Here is a 15,577-nt window from a genome sequence, read left to right on the forward strand (position 1 = left end):
CGATGACTGGAATGAGGGTCCAAGACGTAGGTGTGAGGGTGTAAGTGTCGAAACTCGACAAAGGGTAGCGCCGTTGGAAATTCTCAATGGGAATCTCAAACGGCAAGGTTGGTGATGGTGGTAGTGGTTATGCTAAAGACTAGCTTTTTGGCAAAGTGGGATGGATCTCGAGAGATGATATGAGAGGGAGCAATGTGCGAGAGAGCAGTAGCAGCAAGGGAGGTAAAGCATCTGGGCAAAGCTGCGGGAAGGAGGGTCAAGTGTTGGGGAGGCTGGGGGGAGTCAGAAAAAAACGTGGATGGGCAATCACTCTGCGCCTGTAACCTGCGCCATTCTCTTTCTCACCTCTCGGGTACGCAGCACCTTAGCGTCTCTTTCGCTCCCAGCGCATCCGCGAGTGTGTTGAGGGGCAACAGGGCGGATCGGAGACTTCGATCGCGTTGACGGGGCAACGGGACACGACTGCAGGGGATTCGTGTGGTGTCCCGCCTGCGAAAAGCGGGCCGGCGAGGTACAGCGCAGGGGGGCTGAGCCTGTTCGTGGGACCTCGTAGCGGTTAGCACCTTCTTAGCGCCCCCGGGGCCCGCTGGCCGTTCCTGAACCTGTCGCCCAAAATGGATTGATTACCTACCTCACCTTAGGTAAGGTACGAAGTACCGTGGGTCGTCACTCACCTGCACATGCACCTCATCACTCCGCCAAATCTGTCAACTCTTGCACCCATGGCCACAGCACGATCTTTGCGCCAAACGGTAATGGCAATGTAGCAAGGTAGCTTTGACAGGCCCACGGTGGAGGAGGGCTTGGATGATTTGCTTTTGGTATTCAACGGCTATCTTTTCCACATGCGGCTCTTTCTACGGATACACTCTGGTACCCAACGTCTGAGATATCTATCCCACATGGATGATGTGCAGCTGACCTCTGGGGTAAACAATCACCTACCTACTTCTATATCCACCAAAAGTCTATTCGCTTCTCTTGCCCTCGTTCTCTCAATACTGTTGTCCTGTGGGACCAGCTTGTTCTTCATCATGTGAACTGCCAAGAAAAAACATTGGGTCCAGAGGTATCACACACCCCAAAGAGCCCTCCACCGCTTCTCATCCGTCCTCAAAGGCCCATCAAACCGCCCAAACCGCGCCGGCAACCCTTCGTTGGCCTCGGGCAAACAAATCCACTCTCGCACACAATCCGGCACTTCCTCCTTGATATGACTGATACAGATCAACGCTTGCCTCTCACTCAACCCCCTGACCCGCACTCGGCCCGCCTTGGCTACCTCACTGTCCACAATGCGCTCCCCGCTATACGTCTTCTCTTCTCCTTTAGCGAGGAAGAGCATACACTTGTCTCTGACAGCATCGTCCATTCCGCTAAATGCCTCGTCGAGCACCACCACGTCGGCATTCTTGATCACCGCGCGCAGGAGCAACGCGATGCGCTGGGCGCTGAAGGAGAGACCGCCAAAGAGGTAGTTATCCGACCAAGAGAGGTCACCTTCGTCATCCGTGACAGAAGACGATGGAGCCTTTTGATATCCCGGGTTCAACTCCGGCGTGAACCACCGCAACGTCGCCTCAACCTTTCCACGTGCCTCATCATCCAACACAGGAATACCCTTGAACGTATCCGCCCAGGCATTCTCCAACACCTGTCGAACAGTCAAGCCGCGGGGCATGTGCTGGTGCACCTCGGGACTCGAGTGCCCTATCCGTGACTGTATATCCCAGAACGTGACAGGCCGCTGCCCAGACCCGGGCTCGGGCAGCCTGCTCCGGCCAAACAGCTTGATGGGGAGGGAGTACGTCTGCGGGTGATCGGAGCACAAGAGAGAAACGACGGTCGTCTTGCCCGACCCGTTCGGCCCAAAGACGCCCCATCGCTCCCCTCGCCGGACAGTCCAGATCAGCCCGTCCTTGGGCCCGGACGGCGTCTCCTGTGACCAGTTGCCCAGCGCGATCTTGTTCCCGTACCGCACCTGACACCCGTCCATCTCAATCAACGGTTCACCCACAGCCGTCTCCCCAGCAGTCGAGGACGACGCCTCAGCAGCAGAAGAAGAAGCAGACTCAACAGCATGCGAATCCTTCTCTCCAGCCAAGAAGAGCCCATCCCCCTCCACCCCCCTCGCAGTCAAAACCTTTCCCATCTCCACAAGCGAATGCACAGGCAACCTCTCATCCTCCTTCAACCCACCCTTCCACACGCCCCTCACATACGTCCTCAGCCCCTCCAACACCTCCTCCTTAGGCCCCATCGACCCAACCTGACAGTCCCCACGCAAATACACCAAATGCGTAATCCACTCGGGCAACGGATCCTGCGGCCGCGCACTCGACACCAGCCTCGGACTCGCCCGCCCCGCGATCCCCTCCAACACGGGGCTCAACCCGGCCACGGTCGGGGGATCGAGCCCCATGAACGGCTCATCCAGCAGCAGCACCTCCGGCGTGGCCAACAGCGCCCTCGCGATGCGCGCGCGCCGTCCTTGGCCGTTACTCAGGAACGCGACGGGGAGATCCAGCAGCGGCTCCAGCCTCAGGTCCTTCACGACCCTCTCCACGAGCTCCGGCGGCATCAGGTTCTCCTCCCCCGGTAAGGTATCGAGCGGATTCAGCTCCGTGTTGCCGATCAAGTAATCCCGCAGCGAGAAATCCGTATTCTCCCTCCTCGACTCGTACCGCGCGGCGAGGTACGCACTCGTAGTGTGCCCGCCGCCCAACCCGCCGTCACCGTCGAAACCGACATATTGTATCGCCCTGTTGGCACTCCGCAGGCGTGGCGGGACGGCCTCGGTGGAGAGGTACGGGTACGTTCGCGCCGTGGGCGGGATCGCGAGGTGCTGGCCGCGGAGGACCTGCAGCAGCGTCGTCTTGCCCGAGAGCGAGGGGCCGACGATGCACCAGTGGTTCTTGTTCTTGTCGGCGGCGGTGGCGGAGGACAGCTCGAGGTTCAGGTCTGTGAAGAGGGGCGGGTTCGGGTGCGTGGTGTGCGTGTTAGGGTGGCGCCGGTAAAAGGAGCCGTTGGCGATCCTTAGGATCGGGGGAGAACGATTCGGTATCCTCATTGTGATTGTACGAGTGTGTATGTGTGCCTGCTTCAATGGGAGAGATTGAGCGAATCACTGTCTGAGCGAGTGGAATCAACGCCAATTAACCACCGTTACCCTTGATATCGCGTCGTTGGGATAGTCGTGGGATGACTTTCACATTGTGACTCTTCCTTCTCCTCGAAAAAAGAAAAATCCGGGGCAGCTTTCCCCGGACTTTTGGGTACAAGTACGTAAAACCAGCTGCGATCTCGGTGTCGAAACTCGGCCGTCATCGCCCCACCCGTGATGTGGATCCGTGTCCGGGGAGCGGAAAGAAAATACCGACAGGGATCAGGTACGCTAAGGATTGAGGTTACCGCGTCTGCATTTCAGCCTGGAAGTCACGTGCAGTTCATCTCGCTGAGGTAATGGCGGGACCGACTGGCACGACTGGGTAGCAGCAGCCAGCAGGCACGCCGGAGAGCTCCAGGCACATCAACGCAGCGCAAGCTCCCATAATCGTCACCCAGCCCGTTCAGCTCCATCTCAATCAACACGATCCCCCAAACGAAACCTCTCCTCCCAACAACCACAGTCCACCCCGAAGAACATTCAAGATGTCGGTATGTCGTCTCCCACCTCCAATCCACCTTCCCTCCATCACGGAACCCTCTCCCAAACTAACATCATCCCCCTCCAGATGCGAATCGTCCCCGCCGCAAACCAACCCACAACCTTCGCCGCAGGCGCCAATGCCCCCTCGGCACCGGGCGTCCACGACACCCTCCGCGCCGGCGTAGGCCAGTCCGCCTACGACGCCAAAGAAAACGTCGCCGCCTCCGCCCACCCTCTCGAGTCCCGCCTCAAGAACTGGGAGGCCACCCAGGAAGGCATGCGCATGGAGACGCTCCGCCGCACCTTTGGCCTCGCCGAACCCATCCGCCGCCAGATGGAGCTCAAGATTACGCAAAACGGCGAGTGGCGGCCCCTCGCCCTCGGCGGACAAAAGGCCTCCGTCCACGAGGAGATCCTCCGCGGCAAGGACTCCAGCGTCACGTGGGAGGACGTCTACTCCGGCGAGGAGAGTGTGGGCATCGTTGGTATGCACGACGAGATGGAGAGGAAGCTCAAGATTTGAGAGTGATAGAGAGAAAGCTTGAGAGATATGACGGGGTTGGAATGACCGAGAGCGGACCTGGGCTCCTGGATCAGAGGGATGCGACAGGAGGACCAGGGTTGGAATTGTATTACTACGATATGCGTCATGACCTCAGGACGGCGCGGCAAAGGAAATGTCAAGGCCATAGAAGGAATTCACCGAAGCGTCCAGGTAGACGGAATAGAATGCGTTCTACTATCCTATGGACAACACCCATAGACGGGGCGTGGAGAAGAATCAACCAGAACAAATACACAAAGCTATGATACGCCGTTGTACTCCGAATGTCCCCTTATTGTCTTCGCTCTTTGTAATACGCTCGATGGATGTCGGGGTGGCCTCCATGGAGAGAGACACGCAAGACATGAGAAAAAATAAAAGACCCATCGCAACACCGTGACCGAAGGCCTCACCAGACCGACTAGCCCATCCATTCTGGGCACTTCTGGAATTGCATGCATTGTCGAAACCATGACCCCGGCTAGGCCCCTGCCTCTTTGTATCGTGTACCGTACCATGCAGAGCACTCAAGCCAGATTGACCCAATGGAGTCTTTTCTCACCTGCTCTTCTTCCATGCATGTCATTCTCCCCACTAGAAAGGAATGGCTCTTGTTCGGCGGGGGCGAGATGTTAAAGGAAAGGAGTGATGATCGCAGAAGAAAAGGGCCCAGATCTTGGGACCCCTCGATCATAAGATAACACAGCATCCACCGCCACCTTCTCGGTTGCGGCCGCCGCCAGAGGTTGACTTATTGCCTCCCTTAGGTTCTTCTTCCTCAACGATATCGGCTGGCCGGACGGTCATGTGTACAACGTTGGCTGCCTCAGCACTGAAGTGGTATTCTGGAACAAGGTTAGATGAATCAAGGGAAACGTAGATATCAGGGAAAACCTACGTTTCAATTGGTCCTTATCGTCCAGCAGCTTTCCGAAATGAATCAAACGTATGCTGCTGGGGCTCGCAGGCTTGGCATCCCATTCTTCACGCCACTCCCTGAGGATGAGTTCCTTCAAGGTATAAACACTGATGGTGAAGGGGTCCTTCTTTCCGGCCTCGGTCAATCCAGGAACATTGACGTTTCTCTTTGTCAAGTACTTTTCGTCCAATTTGTAAGGGTGTCTTGCACCAGTAGTGAGCAACAGGGTGATGTTGCAGACTGGGCCATCTGCTGGAGAGTTGGTGACGGGCTGGACGTCATCGACAGAGGGGCCGATGGCCATGGAGTCATCCTGAGTCTTGGTCGATGGCGACGAAAGCGAGTCCTTCTCCTTTCCTTTGGTTGACGGCTCGATTGAATCGTCGGCATCGCCCACGGCCGACGTGCTGGCTTCAGGCTGTGTTGATGCCGCAGCGCCGGGTGTCTTGCTTGATGAAGTAGTCGTCGGCCTCGTTGCGTCTGCTGCGGCGGCGTCGGCTTCCGTCGACGAGGATTGAGGGAGGGTCTTCATTGGAATGGTATCCTTTGGCGCCGCCGAAGAGTCCTTGGGTGATTGGCCGACGGTCGTGTTGGCGTCGGCGGGTTTGGTATCGGCCATTGCGGATCACAGGCAAGAGCAACGGCAGCGTCGAGCCTCGAGGAGCGCGGGCTCGTGGTGATTGAGATTGGAACCGAATCGGATACAGTGGCTCAATGCATGCGGCAGTCTGCGAAAAAGTTGAGGATATTTCGACGAGTGGGATCTCAGTGTTTCGCGGAAGAGAATCGGGGGGATGAATTGCAGTCTTCGGGTGAGACGGTCAGACGCAGAGGCACAGCGACGCAGAGACGCCAGTCGGGATGGTACCAGTTGGCGTGGGTAGCAAGGCCGGTGTTGTGGCAGTTGCCAGGATTTGGGGGGGTCGTTCAGGATGTTGGACGGGAACGCTGAAGGCGGAAGCGGGTGGTAAAGGCGGGTGATCAGTGCATCCAAAGCGTGGGCGTTCGACCAGTCCAAGTTCAAGTCCAACCAGCGAGGTGGGAAAAAGGAAGGATAAAATGGAGACCCGGGGCCGAGAGTTGGAGAAGGAGACGTGGGAGAGAGGACCTGACGGGAATGTCGAATGGGGAGATGGCTTGGCGGAACTTGGAAGGCATGGCTCGTGGGCCGTGGGCCGTGGGCGTTGTCTCTCTTTTCCACCTGCACTCCAGTCTCCAGTCTCCAGTCTCCAGTTTCCAGTGCTGGGCTCGGCTGGGCAGGCTGGGGACGCTGCTTTGCTGAGGCCGGGCGAGTGGACTGACTGACTGACTATACTACCACACTATTACCTAGTAATCCAGACTAGGCAAGGTAGGTAGGTTGAGTGGACGGGCTGGGCTGGATGGCTCGGCAATGATTCCGTTCCAAGTTCCAAGTTGTGCTGGAGGCGAAAGAGTCGCGGAATTTGCCAGGTACGTGTGCGAACAAATCTTCTCTGTCGTCGGTAGGGAAGATCATGTGAGTTTGCTGCTGGTAGATGATTGAATCCGTTCCTGAGTATCGGTAAGGTATGGTTACCTAAGGAAGGTCGGTCGGTAGGGGAGAGCGGTGCTTCGCTGCCGAAGCGGCGTTTGGTCGTCTCGTGTCTCGATAGTTACCCTCACGCTTTTCCAGGCAGGAATGTACCTCTAGGAACAGTACGTGAGTACCTACCTACCTTACGGTAAGGTAATCGAGGTGGGCACGTATGTAGACAAGACTAGACAGGGTGGTGCTATGACGATGTACCCGGCAATCACGTCGTCTCCCGTCGAATTTCCGAGCGGTCGGTATTAGTCGAGTCGTGCGGGCTGTTTCGTCTATCAGGCCCTCCTTGACAAAGCTGCTACGGCGGAGGCGGCGGCGGCGATGGCGATAGACGCGGCGGCGGCGGATACCGGCAGCAAAGGGCGAAGCCGATCAAGGGTCGAGGATGTTGTGGAGGGTGTCACAAGCTTGCTCTCTTTTATCTTCTTCTCGGTCACCAAGTTCCAGCTGCTGTCCTGGTCGTCATCCTTGATGTTTGATGTTGCTTCTCGGTCGTGGGTTAGCTGCTTAGAAAAACAGAGAGTAGGACCGATCCGAAGTACCTATTTCAAATCGAGACTGGCTGGCGAGCAGAAACAACAATCGGGCATTCGAGATGTTGGCCGGAGTTGCAACCGCCGCGACTGAATAGTTTGTGGGAACGGGGTGGTTGCTGTAGTTTCCCTCGGTGTTCCTCAGTTAAGGTACTCTCGCGGCCCTATGCCTCTTGTTGCAAGTTTGACTGATTCCTTCTTTCTCAATCCTTGACAACGATACTTGTCGCGAAGTACAGTCCGTCTAGTGGAAAGCAATGCGAGTACCTAAGATTGTCGGGAAGGCGCACCTCAGACTTAAAGAGAAGGGGCAACCATGAAGTTGGGAGAGGAAAGAACCACTTTCTCCAGGTCTTCCTTCCCGTCTCCTTTCCCAATCTGGAGTCCCTCAAGATCCTCAATTCCAGTGTTTCCCCAATGCTTCCTCCTCCCCTTCATCTATTTTGCACTTGCACCATTATTCGCCATCTCATCGCATGCTCCTCGAAATCAAAGTATCCGAGTGCGCACCAATTGATAAAACATCGATTCATACAGATACCATTACTAGTATCTTCACGCCTGCTGGACTCGGCCAAGGCTAGTGCATTCGCTAACTTGACCGCGGCGTCCACGGGTGCCCTCCCCCGCCGTCACCGCTCCAGAAGACAGGACGCTATTATTTCGCAATGTGACACATTCCCAACCGCACGCACCGTTCGCATTCCTTCCGTCTCCAGATCTGGGCGTCTCGCGGGGGAAACGGGAACGGGAGCGAGGGAATGGAAAGGATCAAATGGCACACGCGCCGTAACAGAGGAAACGCACCCAGACGCTGCCTGTCAAATTTCCAACCGTCAGTGCCATTGCCACTAATCTAGACCAACCACCCAATTACCTACAACCATCTTTCAGTTCGCCTGCAGTCAGCCGCATCATCAGTCGGTCGAGGCTGTGTCGGTTCCGATACGTACCCACCGATGGTGCCCTCACCGGTTCAGTTCCCCTTCCTCACAGGGACAGGCTAGTCTGCGGCCCCCGCCACGGCGCCCCATCTCTGGGCATCCGAAATCCCCTCATTTTCCTCAACTCAAGCGCGATATAGAAAGATAGACGTGCAGTGTTTCAGCAGCACCCCATACGCGTGTGGGAAACAGATTCGTCTAGGGGTACGGCAGGCAACAAAAAACAAAAAGCGGCTGGATTGGTTACGACCTCGCAGCATTACAAGACGTACGGTTGGCTTCGTCACCGCTTTGTGTTTTTCGCACTCTCAGCCTCCCAGGACCATCAGATTAGTGTGTGAGGGTGTTATGTTGATGTTTCTGAAGATGGGATAAGACTGTCAGGAACCCGAAACTCTCCTCAGGGTTATTTCGCCTGTCGCCCCATGGCCTTATTTGACACCAATGCAACACGCAGGCACGGAGGAAACCAATGTAGTGCACGCACATACTCAAAACCCAAAGAGTCTACAGGGGAAGCATTCGAAGGCTAGCGACGGAGAGCACGAGCTTTCCATGCTTTGGCCTGTTGTCTTTCAAGCCGGTGCTCTGCAACGTCCAGACGAAGTGCGAGATCCTCGTTACAGATCTGCTAGGGCGAGGAGAACCACCTATGCCAGGTTCACATGTTCACTGGGCGGGACACAGGCCCTGAGCAGATCTGATGGCCGTAACACGGGTAGAAGAGTAATCGTTTACTCATAGGACTGCCGCATCCAGACTCCCCAAGCTTTTCGGACCAGATCGTGTGTGTTGTCGTCGGGCGCCCAGATCCATCCACGGCTCCAGCGGAAAAGATGCCCGGGGTTCCCAACCAATCACTTTGAGGATAGGGGACTGTCGACAATGGCCAGCCATGGCCCACCGAGAGCAGCCCGAGTCTCCTGCTCCTTTGGGTTACTGTTGACGTCTTCTTAACGCCATTGTCCAGATCCTTCATCGGGGGAACCGGGAACAGTGTAGTGCCCCAGTGCACGAGTTACGATTGAAGCGAATGTTTCTCGTTCTGACTCTCGTACCGACGACTTGGAAAATAGAAAAATGCGAAGAAGACGACGTGGAAAAAGCAATATCTGAAATCCATCATTGGTGGGCGACATAATCTTCGAACCGGGATCCACGATCTCTGTCCGGACAGAAATCGCGGGGTGACGGGAGAAATAATGGAGACTCCACTCGCTTGCGTCGGTCCGTCCAAAATCCAGACACCAACATACAGCCCCAATGGGCCGACATTGCGCCCAAGTCTTAGTTGACCTGCCTGACTTGTCGACCATATCGTCGCAAACAACAGCAGAAGCCGATACCAATTTACCGACCGTGCCGACTTTGCCTTACCTAAGGTACTGACAGGAATCAAGACCACGGCACCAACCCAAAGCCGGAGCCTGACTTGTGTGCTCCGCCACGCTCTGAGGGTCCTGATGACTGCTCTCCTTTCACATTTACGAAAAGAACTACAGCTTGCCTGCATTTCTGTAGGTAGTACGGTCCAGTAGCTTATCCCATCGGCCCCTTAGAACTGTCGATTCCTCCTAAAACTCAAGGTTCCGGCCGGACCCCTTAGACCTCCCGTCGAGGCCCGCCGCTAAACAAACATCTGTCGTGCGCCCGCATTGCACGACTTGGTCTCGTCTTTGTCTGAACTCCCCAATGGCTTTTTAAGACCAATACTCATCACATCTCAAGCCTGTAGGTTCTGGCATCTGCTCGCGCATGCATCGAAGAAGGTATGAAATAGGGGAGATGACGAAAGAAGAATCTATTCTCTCCGCAGCTTCTTCTTTGGATTCCATGTTGTGTCCTTTCCTACTCTATAGGTTGAGGGAACGCCAACCTAGTTATATTAACCTAGAGATACACGAACATGCTAGTATACTCAGTCAGGTATGCTGGAGGTTGCTCTCCATCCTCGGGCACACGGAGATCAGTACGGCCAATGACTTCCTCGAATTTGCTACTTGTCAACTTTTCCCTCACACTGCCATTACTAAAATACCGAGGATATCCTTTCGTTTCGTAGCCTACAGTCAAACAAAAATCCTACTCCTCCTCCAACACACATCCCACTGAGCTCGTCGTCGCATATGTCTTCTTACAACACCAGCAAATCACCATTGCTCCCCTGCGCTGGTTGCACCACCTGCTGCGGAGCGTGCTGATTCACCACATACCCCGTCTCGTAACCCCCAGTCTCACCAAACACGTCTCCCTGGTCGATCCTCATGGCTGCCATCTGCTGCGGTCCGATACTGTTAAAGTACGCGTCCGCGTCGTTGACCGCCTGCGCCATTTCGCCGTTGGCCGCCGCCGGGTCGTTGGCGATGTGCTGGCCGTGCATGTTATAATCCTGGGCCTGTCCGCCCATGCCGAGCATGCTCAAGCTCTTCTGGTTTTCGATGGACGTCGGGAGGAGGTGCTTCTGCAGCGCCGGCGAGTCCGTCAGCTTCTTGGGCCGCGCTGAGCGGAAGACGGTCTGCACCGGCTTCAGGTACACCGTAGCGAGCGTGCCGACGTTGAGGCACATCTCTTCGAGTGTGGCCGGGTCGAGGCGCTCGGATTCGGCCGTGATGGGCGGCTTCTCGCCCATGACGATCTGCTTGGCTGCGGCCATGTCTGTCGACAAGAGTCGCCAGTACATGTACGCTCTGTCGCGAAGATCCGGGTTATCCGTCTCTTCCGTCGCCCACTTGAGGACGCGAGGCACCAGCTCTTGACCCTTGGTTGGTCTCTGGATAAAGAGCTTCACGGTCGCCGTGAGCAGTGCCAGTTGCACTTCTACCGGCTCCTCGGCGAACGAGTACAAAAAGTCTTCCAGGAGTGCCTCGCTGTTCTCTATTCTGTCCGCGTATTGTCCAATGACCCAAACCATTGCAGCCTTTGCTTCCGGCTCGTCGAGAGAGTCAAGGTGCTCGCAGAGAGTGCCGATGATGGACTCGTACTGGTTCGGATACTTGCGGAAGATGTTTCTAATAACGACCGTGGCCTCCTGTACAATATACGTGATCTTGGTCGCAACCAGTTCGAGGAGCAGGTTGATACACTGCCGCGCTGCCGGCTCGATCTTGATAGCCAGTTTGCCTATCGCTCGCACTGCCTTGCGAACGAAGTGAACGTCGATTTCCGTCGCGTACTCTCTAAGTTCGGTGAGGACCTCATCGATGTTGTTTTCGTTGGCGAGCATGAAGATGAGCTCGAGCTTCGTGACCTTGACGTAGATGGGGTCGTTGTACTTGCAGAAGAAGACGCGAATGTCGTTGCGCAAGACTTCAGGTCGACGCTGCAAGATCAAGAGAGCGTTTCGTAGAGCGAGGTACTGTACTTCTGGGCCCTTGGCCAGGAGCGTCACCAGGGGAGGAGATAGCTTTTTGCACAGGATTGCGATCTGTCTCTGGTCCGAGATGTAGTTCATAAGATACAGAACGACACGGATGCAGGTGAGCACAACGGCTGAGTTTGAATGTGAAAGACGCGGCGATATGCGCTCGGCAAGAAGCAAGGCTTCCCCTGACTCCTGGGGCACATATGACATGAGTGCCTCGAGGATATATGTTTGACCCCATCTGCCATGATTGTCAGCAACAGCCTTTGCAAAGCGATTGATAGTACCCACTCTGAGCAGTCGGGAAGGATAGCCACCATCTTGGAGGCATTGCTGTAGTCGATGGTAAGTTTGATGGCGTCACTACGCTCCCAAATGTCCATCAACGATGCTAGCGCACTGGCCACTACGGTAGGGTTGTCATCTCTGAGAAGCGTGTTGAGCCTGTCGATTAGATCTGACCCCTCGATCATGCGCCTGTCGTGGTCGTAAAGCTTTGCGACGCAGAAGGCGGCCGTCTTTCTCACGTATGGATCCGCATCCTTCAACATGTGCTTGACCAAAGGCACAGTCGCCTCGACGAATTCTCGGACGTGTATGTAAGACATCGTTCGCAGTGCCAATGCTCTGACTAGCGGGTTGTGATCTTCCATATCCTTGGATGACGTTAATCAACTGACTTGTCAGGAAGTCAAGGGGCCGCGCTCACCTGTTCCAGCACAGGAATAGCCTGGACGGCAATTTCTGGTCGCATCCTTGCGTAGTTGACTAGGAACAAGAAGCACCTAGATGGTTTGTCAACACCTGAATGTCCCGTGGGGAGCTATCGGGAAGTAGTACATCTTCTTAATCTCGAGACTCTGGATATGCATGCAGCCGATGATGTCGGGGAACAGCGCGACCATATCATTGTTGCTCATGGTCATGTTGGCGACAATCTTCTTGAGCGCAATCTTCTTGCTCGCATAGTTCTTGTCCTTCTTACCGCCGCTGTTGAGTTCCAGCCGCAATTCTGCGACTTTACCCTTGGAGGTTATTAGTTTATTGACGTAAGTCGGCGGGGGCACGTAGGCCATAAACATGGCGGGCGACACATAGGAGGACAGCATCCAACGTAGGAAATGTGAGGTGAGGTGAAGACGATTGCGCCGGCAACATATGATGAGAGGGGAAGCTGAAGCTCGAGCCCGCAAGGCACAGCAAGGCTGGTGGTGTTGGGGACGGCGGGGCAGACAGTACGTAGGAACAACTCCCAGATGACAAGCTCGGCTTGTCTCAGACAGATATCGGAGGATTTTGGTACAGAATTCGCGAAGGATGTTGTCCAACGGCAAGACATGTATGCGCAACGAAATCAGGAGAGACAAGAATGATTTCTTACCCTGGCAAACAACTTGGAGTCTCCTCCACCCTGTGCGCTCGACATAATGGCGGCTTTCTCCTGGTATCAGACACAGCGGTCGGTGTGGTGGCGCGTAGTGCGATTCTCAGACAGGATCCCTCCGTACGGGTGTCCCGACAAGCTCTCTGCCGGTTCTCGATCGCGTCGTGGTGGGCGATAACACCCTAGGACCCCTCACGCCCAGCTGCGCGATGTATGTCGACTTTGGCTTCCCTGTACTAGGGCCAAGCCACTCGATCGGAACGGGGTCGCAAAAGTTGGCGGGAAGACGCAGTGCTTCCTTGACTTGTCTTGGATAGTGGGAGGGGTGCAGAGGCAGAAGGGATGTCACATGCGTCGTTGGTGCCGGGGGGGTTGCGGCCAATCGAAGAGGCCTCTGCTTGATCAACGTGTCGTTGAGCTGAAATGCCGGACAACCTTCTTCTTGTCTCTACACCAGCTGCTGTGGCCGATGTCTATCGTGGGCGATTTGGGAGGATTCGCTTTGCTCGGTGCGACGGTACGGGGTGCGGTCGGCTATCGTTTGTTTCTCGTGGGCAATCCGGGGATGCGATTTCCAGTTGTTTAAGGGGAAGTTCAACGTTGGATTCCCAAAGCTCCCGCCGTTCCGCAGTGGAGTGCGACAGGTCCGAAACTGGGCCTTATCGGTCAGCCGATAAAGAATAAGCGCAGCCGCTGTCAATGGAACCGCGTGGGGTGCGCGTCGGATTGTGTTTCCAGGGTTTAGCCGGCCCTTTTTGTGGAGAACTGCTTCCCAACGACAGCCCGTCATCACCCATCAGCGGGAACTGTTTGCCAGCTTTCGTCTCAACACCTGCATTCGAATCCTTTGAGGTTTTGACCGCGCGCTCGACTAACGAAGCTCGACATACATAGTCCGATCATGGCTTTGGTCAATGGCGATGTCCCGCGATGGGTGGCGGACCTACAGTCTCCCCCTGCTGCTAAGTCCAAGGTCCCCGGCATCTCCGATCCCCCAGGCTACCCGTCGCAGACCTCGTCCGGCTCCAAGGTAAGCTCGCAGCGGCCCGCCTCAAGCAATCATCGGAAGCTAAGTTGTGTTTGTAGAAGCAGAAGGACCAGAAGGCTATTCAGCCGCGCAAGCAACAGACACCCGAGGAGATGGATACTCTGAAAGTCAAGAAGGCGTGGGAGGTGGCGCTCGCCCCCGTCAAGAACCTGCCAATGACGGCAATCATGATGTACATGTCCGGCAACTCGCTCCAGATCTTCAGCATCATGATGGTCTTCATGGCTTTCAAAAACCCTCTGATGGGTCTCACCGCGGTGAACCAGGCATTCGAGAGGTTCGAGTCAGAAACAAACAAGGCCAAGATGCTGCAGGTCAAGCTGGCATACGTCGCTATGCAATTCGTGGCCCTAGCGCTGGTGGTTTGGAAGGTTAACTCGATGGGGTTGCTGCCGTATGTATTCATTCACAGGTTTGGTCACAATGGCATTGCTAACGCGGGAGTAGGACAACGAGGTCAGATTGGTTGGCTTGGGAAGCTCGAAGAGAGGCTTTGGAGTCCTCGGTCCCCGCTTTATAGACGACAAAATGATATCCAGTAACACATTACCGCAAACCAATTTTCGGTCCCTATCCTCGTTTATGCATCATTGTACACTGCCATACCAGACCATGCTACTGCTAGTCGCAGGCTCATATACCCAGACGCTGTCGTTTTCTCCACCGGTCGGTATTTCATCAGAGTTTCGAGCAGGCATTTCGACTTCGCCTATTGCATTGTAAGGCTGATCAGCCATATCGTCATAGTACCAACGCTGCGATGGGTCATGTACAGATGAATCGAACGTCATGCTGAAAGAATACAGCCTAGCCTGCTGGGCTTCCTTTCCCCTAAGCCATGGACGATCTACAGCAACCATATTCGTTCGGTCCTTTGTCTTTTTGAACGAAAGACAATTCGATTGATGTGGATCATTTACGATGCTCGTTTCTGGTCTAGAGACGCCATGCCTCTTGGCCTGGTGATAGGCTGGGTTGGGATATTCTTGGGCCACCTGGGTCTGCTGCTTCATCGATGCCGATCCTCCTTTGGAGGTGGGCTTATCCGACTTGGTCTAGACAAAAGTCAGCCTCTGACCGAGGCACTACTGAATGGACTAACTCACTTGCTGGTGCATTGTAGTGACGGGAATCGTTTGTTGATCTTGGTATGAAATAGAGTGTTTGATCTGCGGTCTTGATTCTCTTCTCAGGACCGTCAACGGCGCCTATGGTCCTTATACCACATCGGGCAGCGGCGCATGCTCATACAGGAAGTACGGACTCTGATGCCAAGTCGCTAACCTATTCGCCTCCTAGTGTTGGCCAGCGACACAAACAACTTTGTCAGTCAGCATGAGCTGGTAGTTCCGCTCGTAGAGTCTACATCTCTCTTGGAGCTTGTCATCGTATCCAAGCGCCCTAGCCGAACAGAGAGATTTCTGTATAATCTACGTGGTACGCAACTCACGGCAATTCTCTCATCCCACGGCAGTACATGTACTCGGTACTCCATACGATACTCTGTACGATGTTATGGCCAGGAATTACCTCAAAAGAGGGGTTTCCGAGACCACGCCTACAAAGAAGTCGAGGCTATGGAACGAAAGGGATGCTGTAAGCATGAACTCTGAGCTCGGAGTTTGCTC

General features: G+C 55.2%; 8 protein-coding genes across 8 annotated transcripts; 2 read left to right on the top strand and 6 right to left on the bottom strand.

Annotated features, from left to right (window-relative positions):
* Positions 1-364: 364 nt before the first annotated feature.
* On the bottom strand, positions 365-3,070 carry CLUP02_15361 (ABC transporter; the record flags this gene model as incomplete). The annotated part of the gene is made up of 3 exons (XM_049294285.1): positions 365-533; positions 675-738; positions 1,081-3,070. The coding sequence occupies 3 exons, from the start codon at positions 3,068-3,070 to the stop codon at positions 365-367; spliced, it is 2,223 nt and encodes a 740-aa protein (XP_049151431.1).
* A 581-nt stretch (positions 3,071-3,651) lies between these two features.
* Positions 3,652-4,172, top strand: CLUP02_15362 (proteasome maturation factor UMP1; the record flags this gene model as incomplete). The annotated part of the gene is made up of 2 exons (XM_049294286.1): positions 3,652-3,657; positions 3,735-4,172. 2 exons carry the CDS (start codon positions 3,652-3,654, stop codon positions 4,170-4,172), a joined length of 444 nt encoding a protein of 147 aa, XP_049151432.1.
* Positions 4,173-4,883: 711 nt separating this feature from the next.
* CLUP02_15363 (uncharacterized protein) lies at positions 4,884-5,731 on the bottom strand (the record flags this gene model as incomplete). Its single annotated transcript, XM_049294287.1, has 2 exons — positions 4,884-5,038; positions 5,092-5,731. The coding sequence occupies 2 exons, from the start codon at positions 5,729-5,731 to the stop codon at positions 4,884-4,886; spliced, it is 795 nt and encodes a 264-aa protein (XP_049151433.1).
* A 202-nt stretch (positions 5,732-5,933) lies between these two features.
* On the bottom strand, positions 5,934-7,650 carry CLUP02_15364 (uncharacterized protein; the record flags this gene model as incomplete). The annotated part of the gene is made up of 8 exons (XM_049294288.1): positions 5,934-6,390; positions 6,456-6,670; positions 6,757-6,780; positions 6,815-6,866; positions 6,971-7,182; positions 7,239-7,376; positions 7,436-7,456; positions 7,528-7,650. 8 exons carry the CDS (start codon positions 7,648-7,650, stop codon positions 5,934-5,936), a joined length of 1,242 nt encoding a protein of 413 aa, XP_049151434.1.
* A 1,459-nt stretch (positions 7,651-9,109) lies between these two features.
* CLUP02_15365 (uncharacterized protein) lies at positions 9,110-9,472 on the bottom strand (the record flags this gene model as incomplete). Its single annotated transcript, XM_049294289.1, has 1 exon — positions 9,110-9,472. The coding sequence occupies one exon, from the start codon at positions 9,470-9,472 to the stop codon at positions 9,110-9,112; it is 363 nt and encodes a 120-aa protein (XP_049151435.1).
* Positions 9,473-10,290: 818 nt separating this feature from the next.
* Positions 10,291-12,626, bottom strand: CLUP02_15366 (uncharacterized protein; the record flags this gene model as incomplete). The annotated part of the gene is made up of 4 exons (XM_049294290.1): positions 10,291-11,758; positions 11,809-12,173; positions 12,227-12,302; positions 12,358-12,626. The coding sequence occupies 4 exons, from the start codon at positions 12,624-12,626 to the stop codon at positions 10,291-10,293; spliced, it is 2,178 nt and encodes a 725-aa protein (XP_049151436.1).
* Positions 12,627-13,802: 1,176 nt separating this feature from the next.
* On the top strand, positions 13,803-14,491 carry CLUP02_15367 (uncharacterized protein; the record flags this gene model as incomplete). Its single annotated transcript, XM_049294291.1, has 2 exons — positions 13,803-13,931; positions 13,988-14,491. 2 exons carry the CDS (start codon positions 13,803-13,805, stop codon positions 14,489-14,491), a joined length of 633 nt encoding a protein of 210 aa, XP_049151437.1.
* Positions 14,492-14,536: 45 nt separating this feature from the next.
* Positions 14,537-15,067, bottom strand: CLUP02_15368 (uncharacterized protein; the record flags this gene model as incomplete). Its single annotated transcript, XM_049294292.1, has 2 exons — positions 14,537-15,004; positions 15,056-15,067. The coding sequence occupies 2 exons, from the start codon at positions 15,065-15,067 to the stop codon at positions 14,537-14,539; spliced, it is 480 nt and encodes a 159-aa protein (XP_049151438.1).
* Positions 15,068-15,577: the final 510 nt, after the last annotated feature.

The sequence above is a fragment of the Colletotrichum lupini genome, chromosome 8, assembly GCF_023278565.1.
Source record: "Colletotrichum lupini chromosome 8, complete sequence".
Classification (NCBI taxonomy): domain Eukaryota; kingdom Fungi; phylum Ascomycota; class Sordariomycetes; order Glomerellales; family Glomerellaceae; genus Colletotrichum; species Colletotrichum lupini.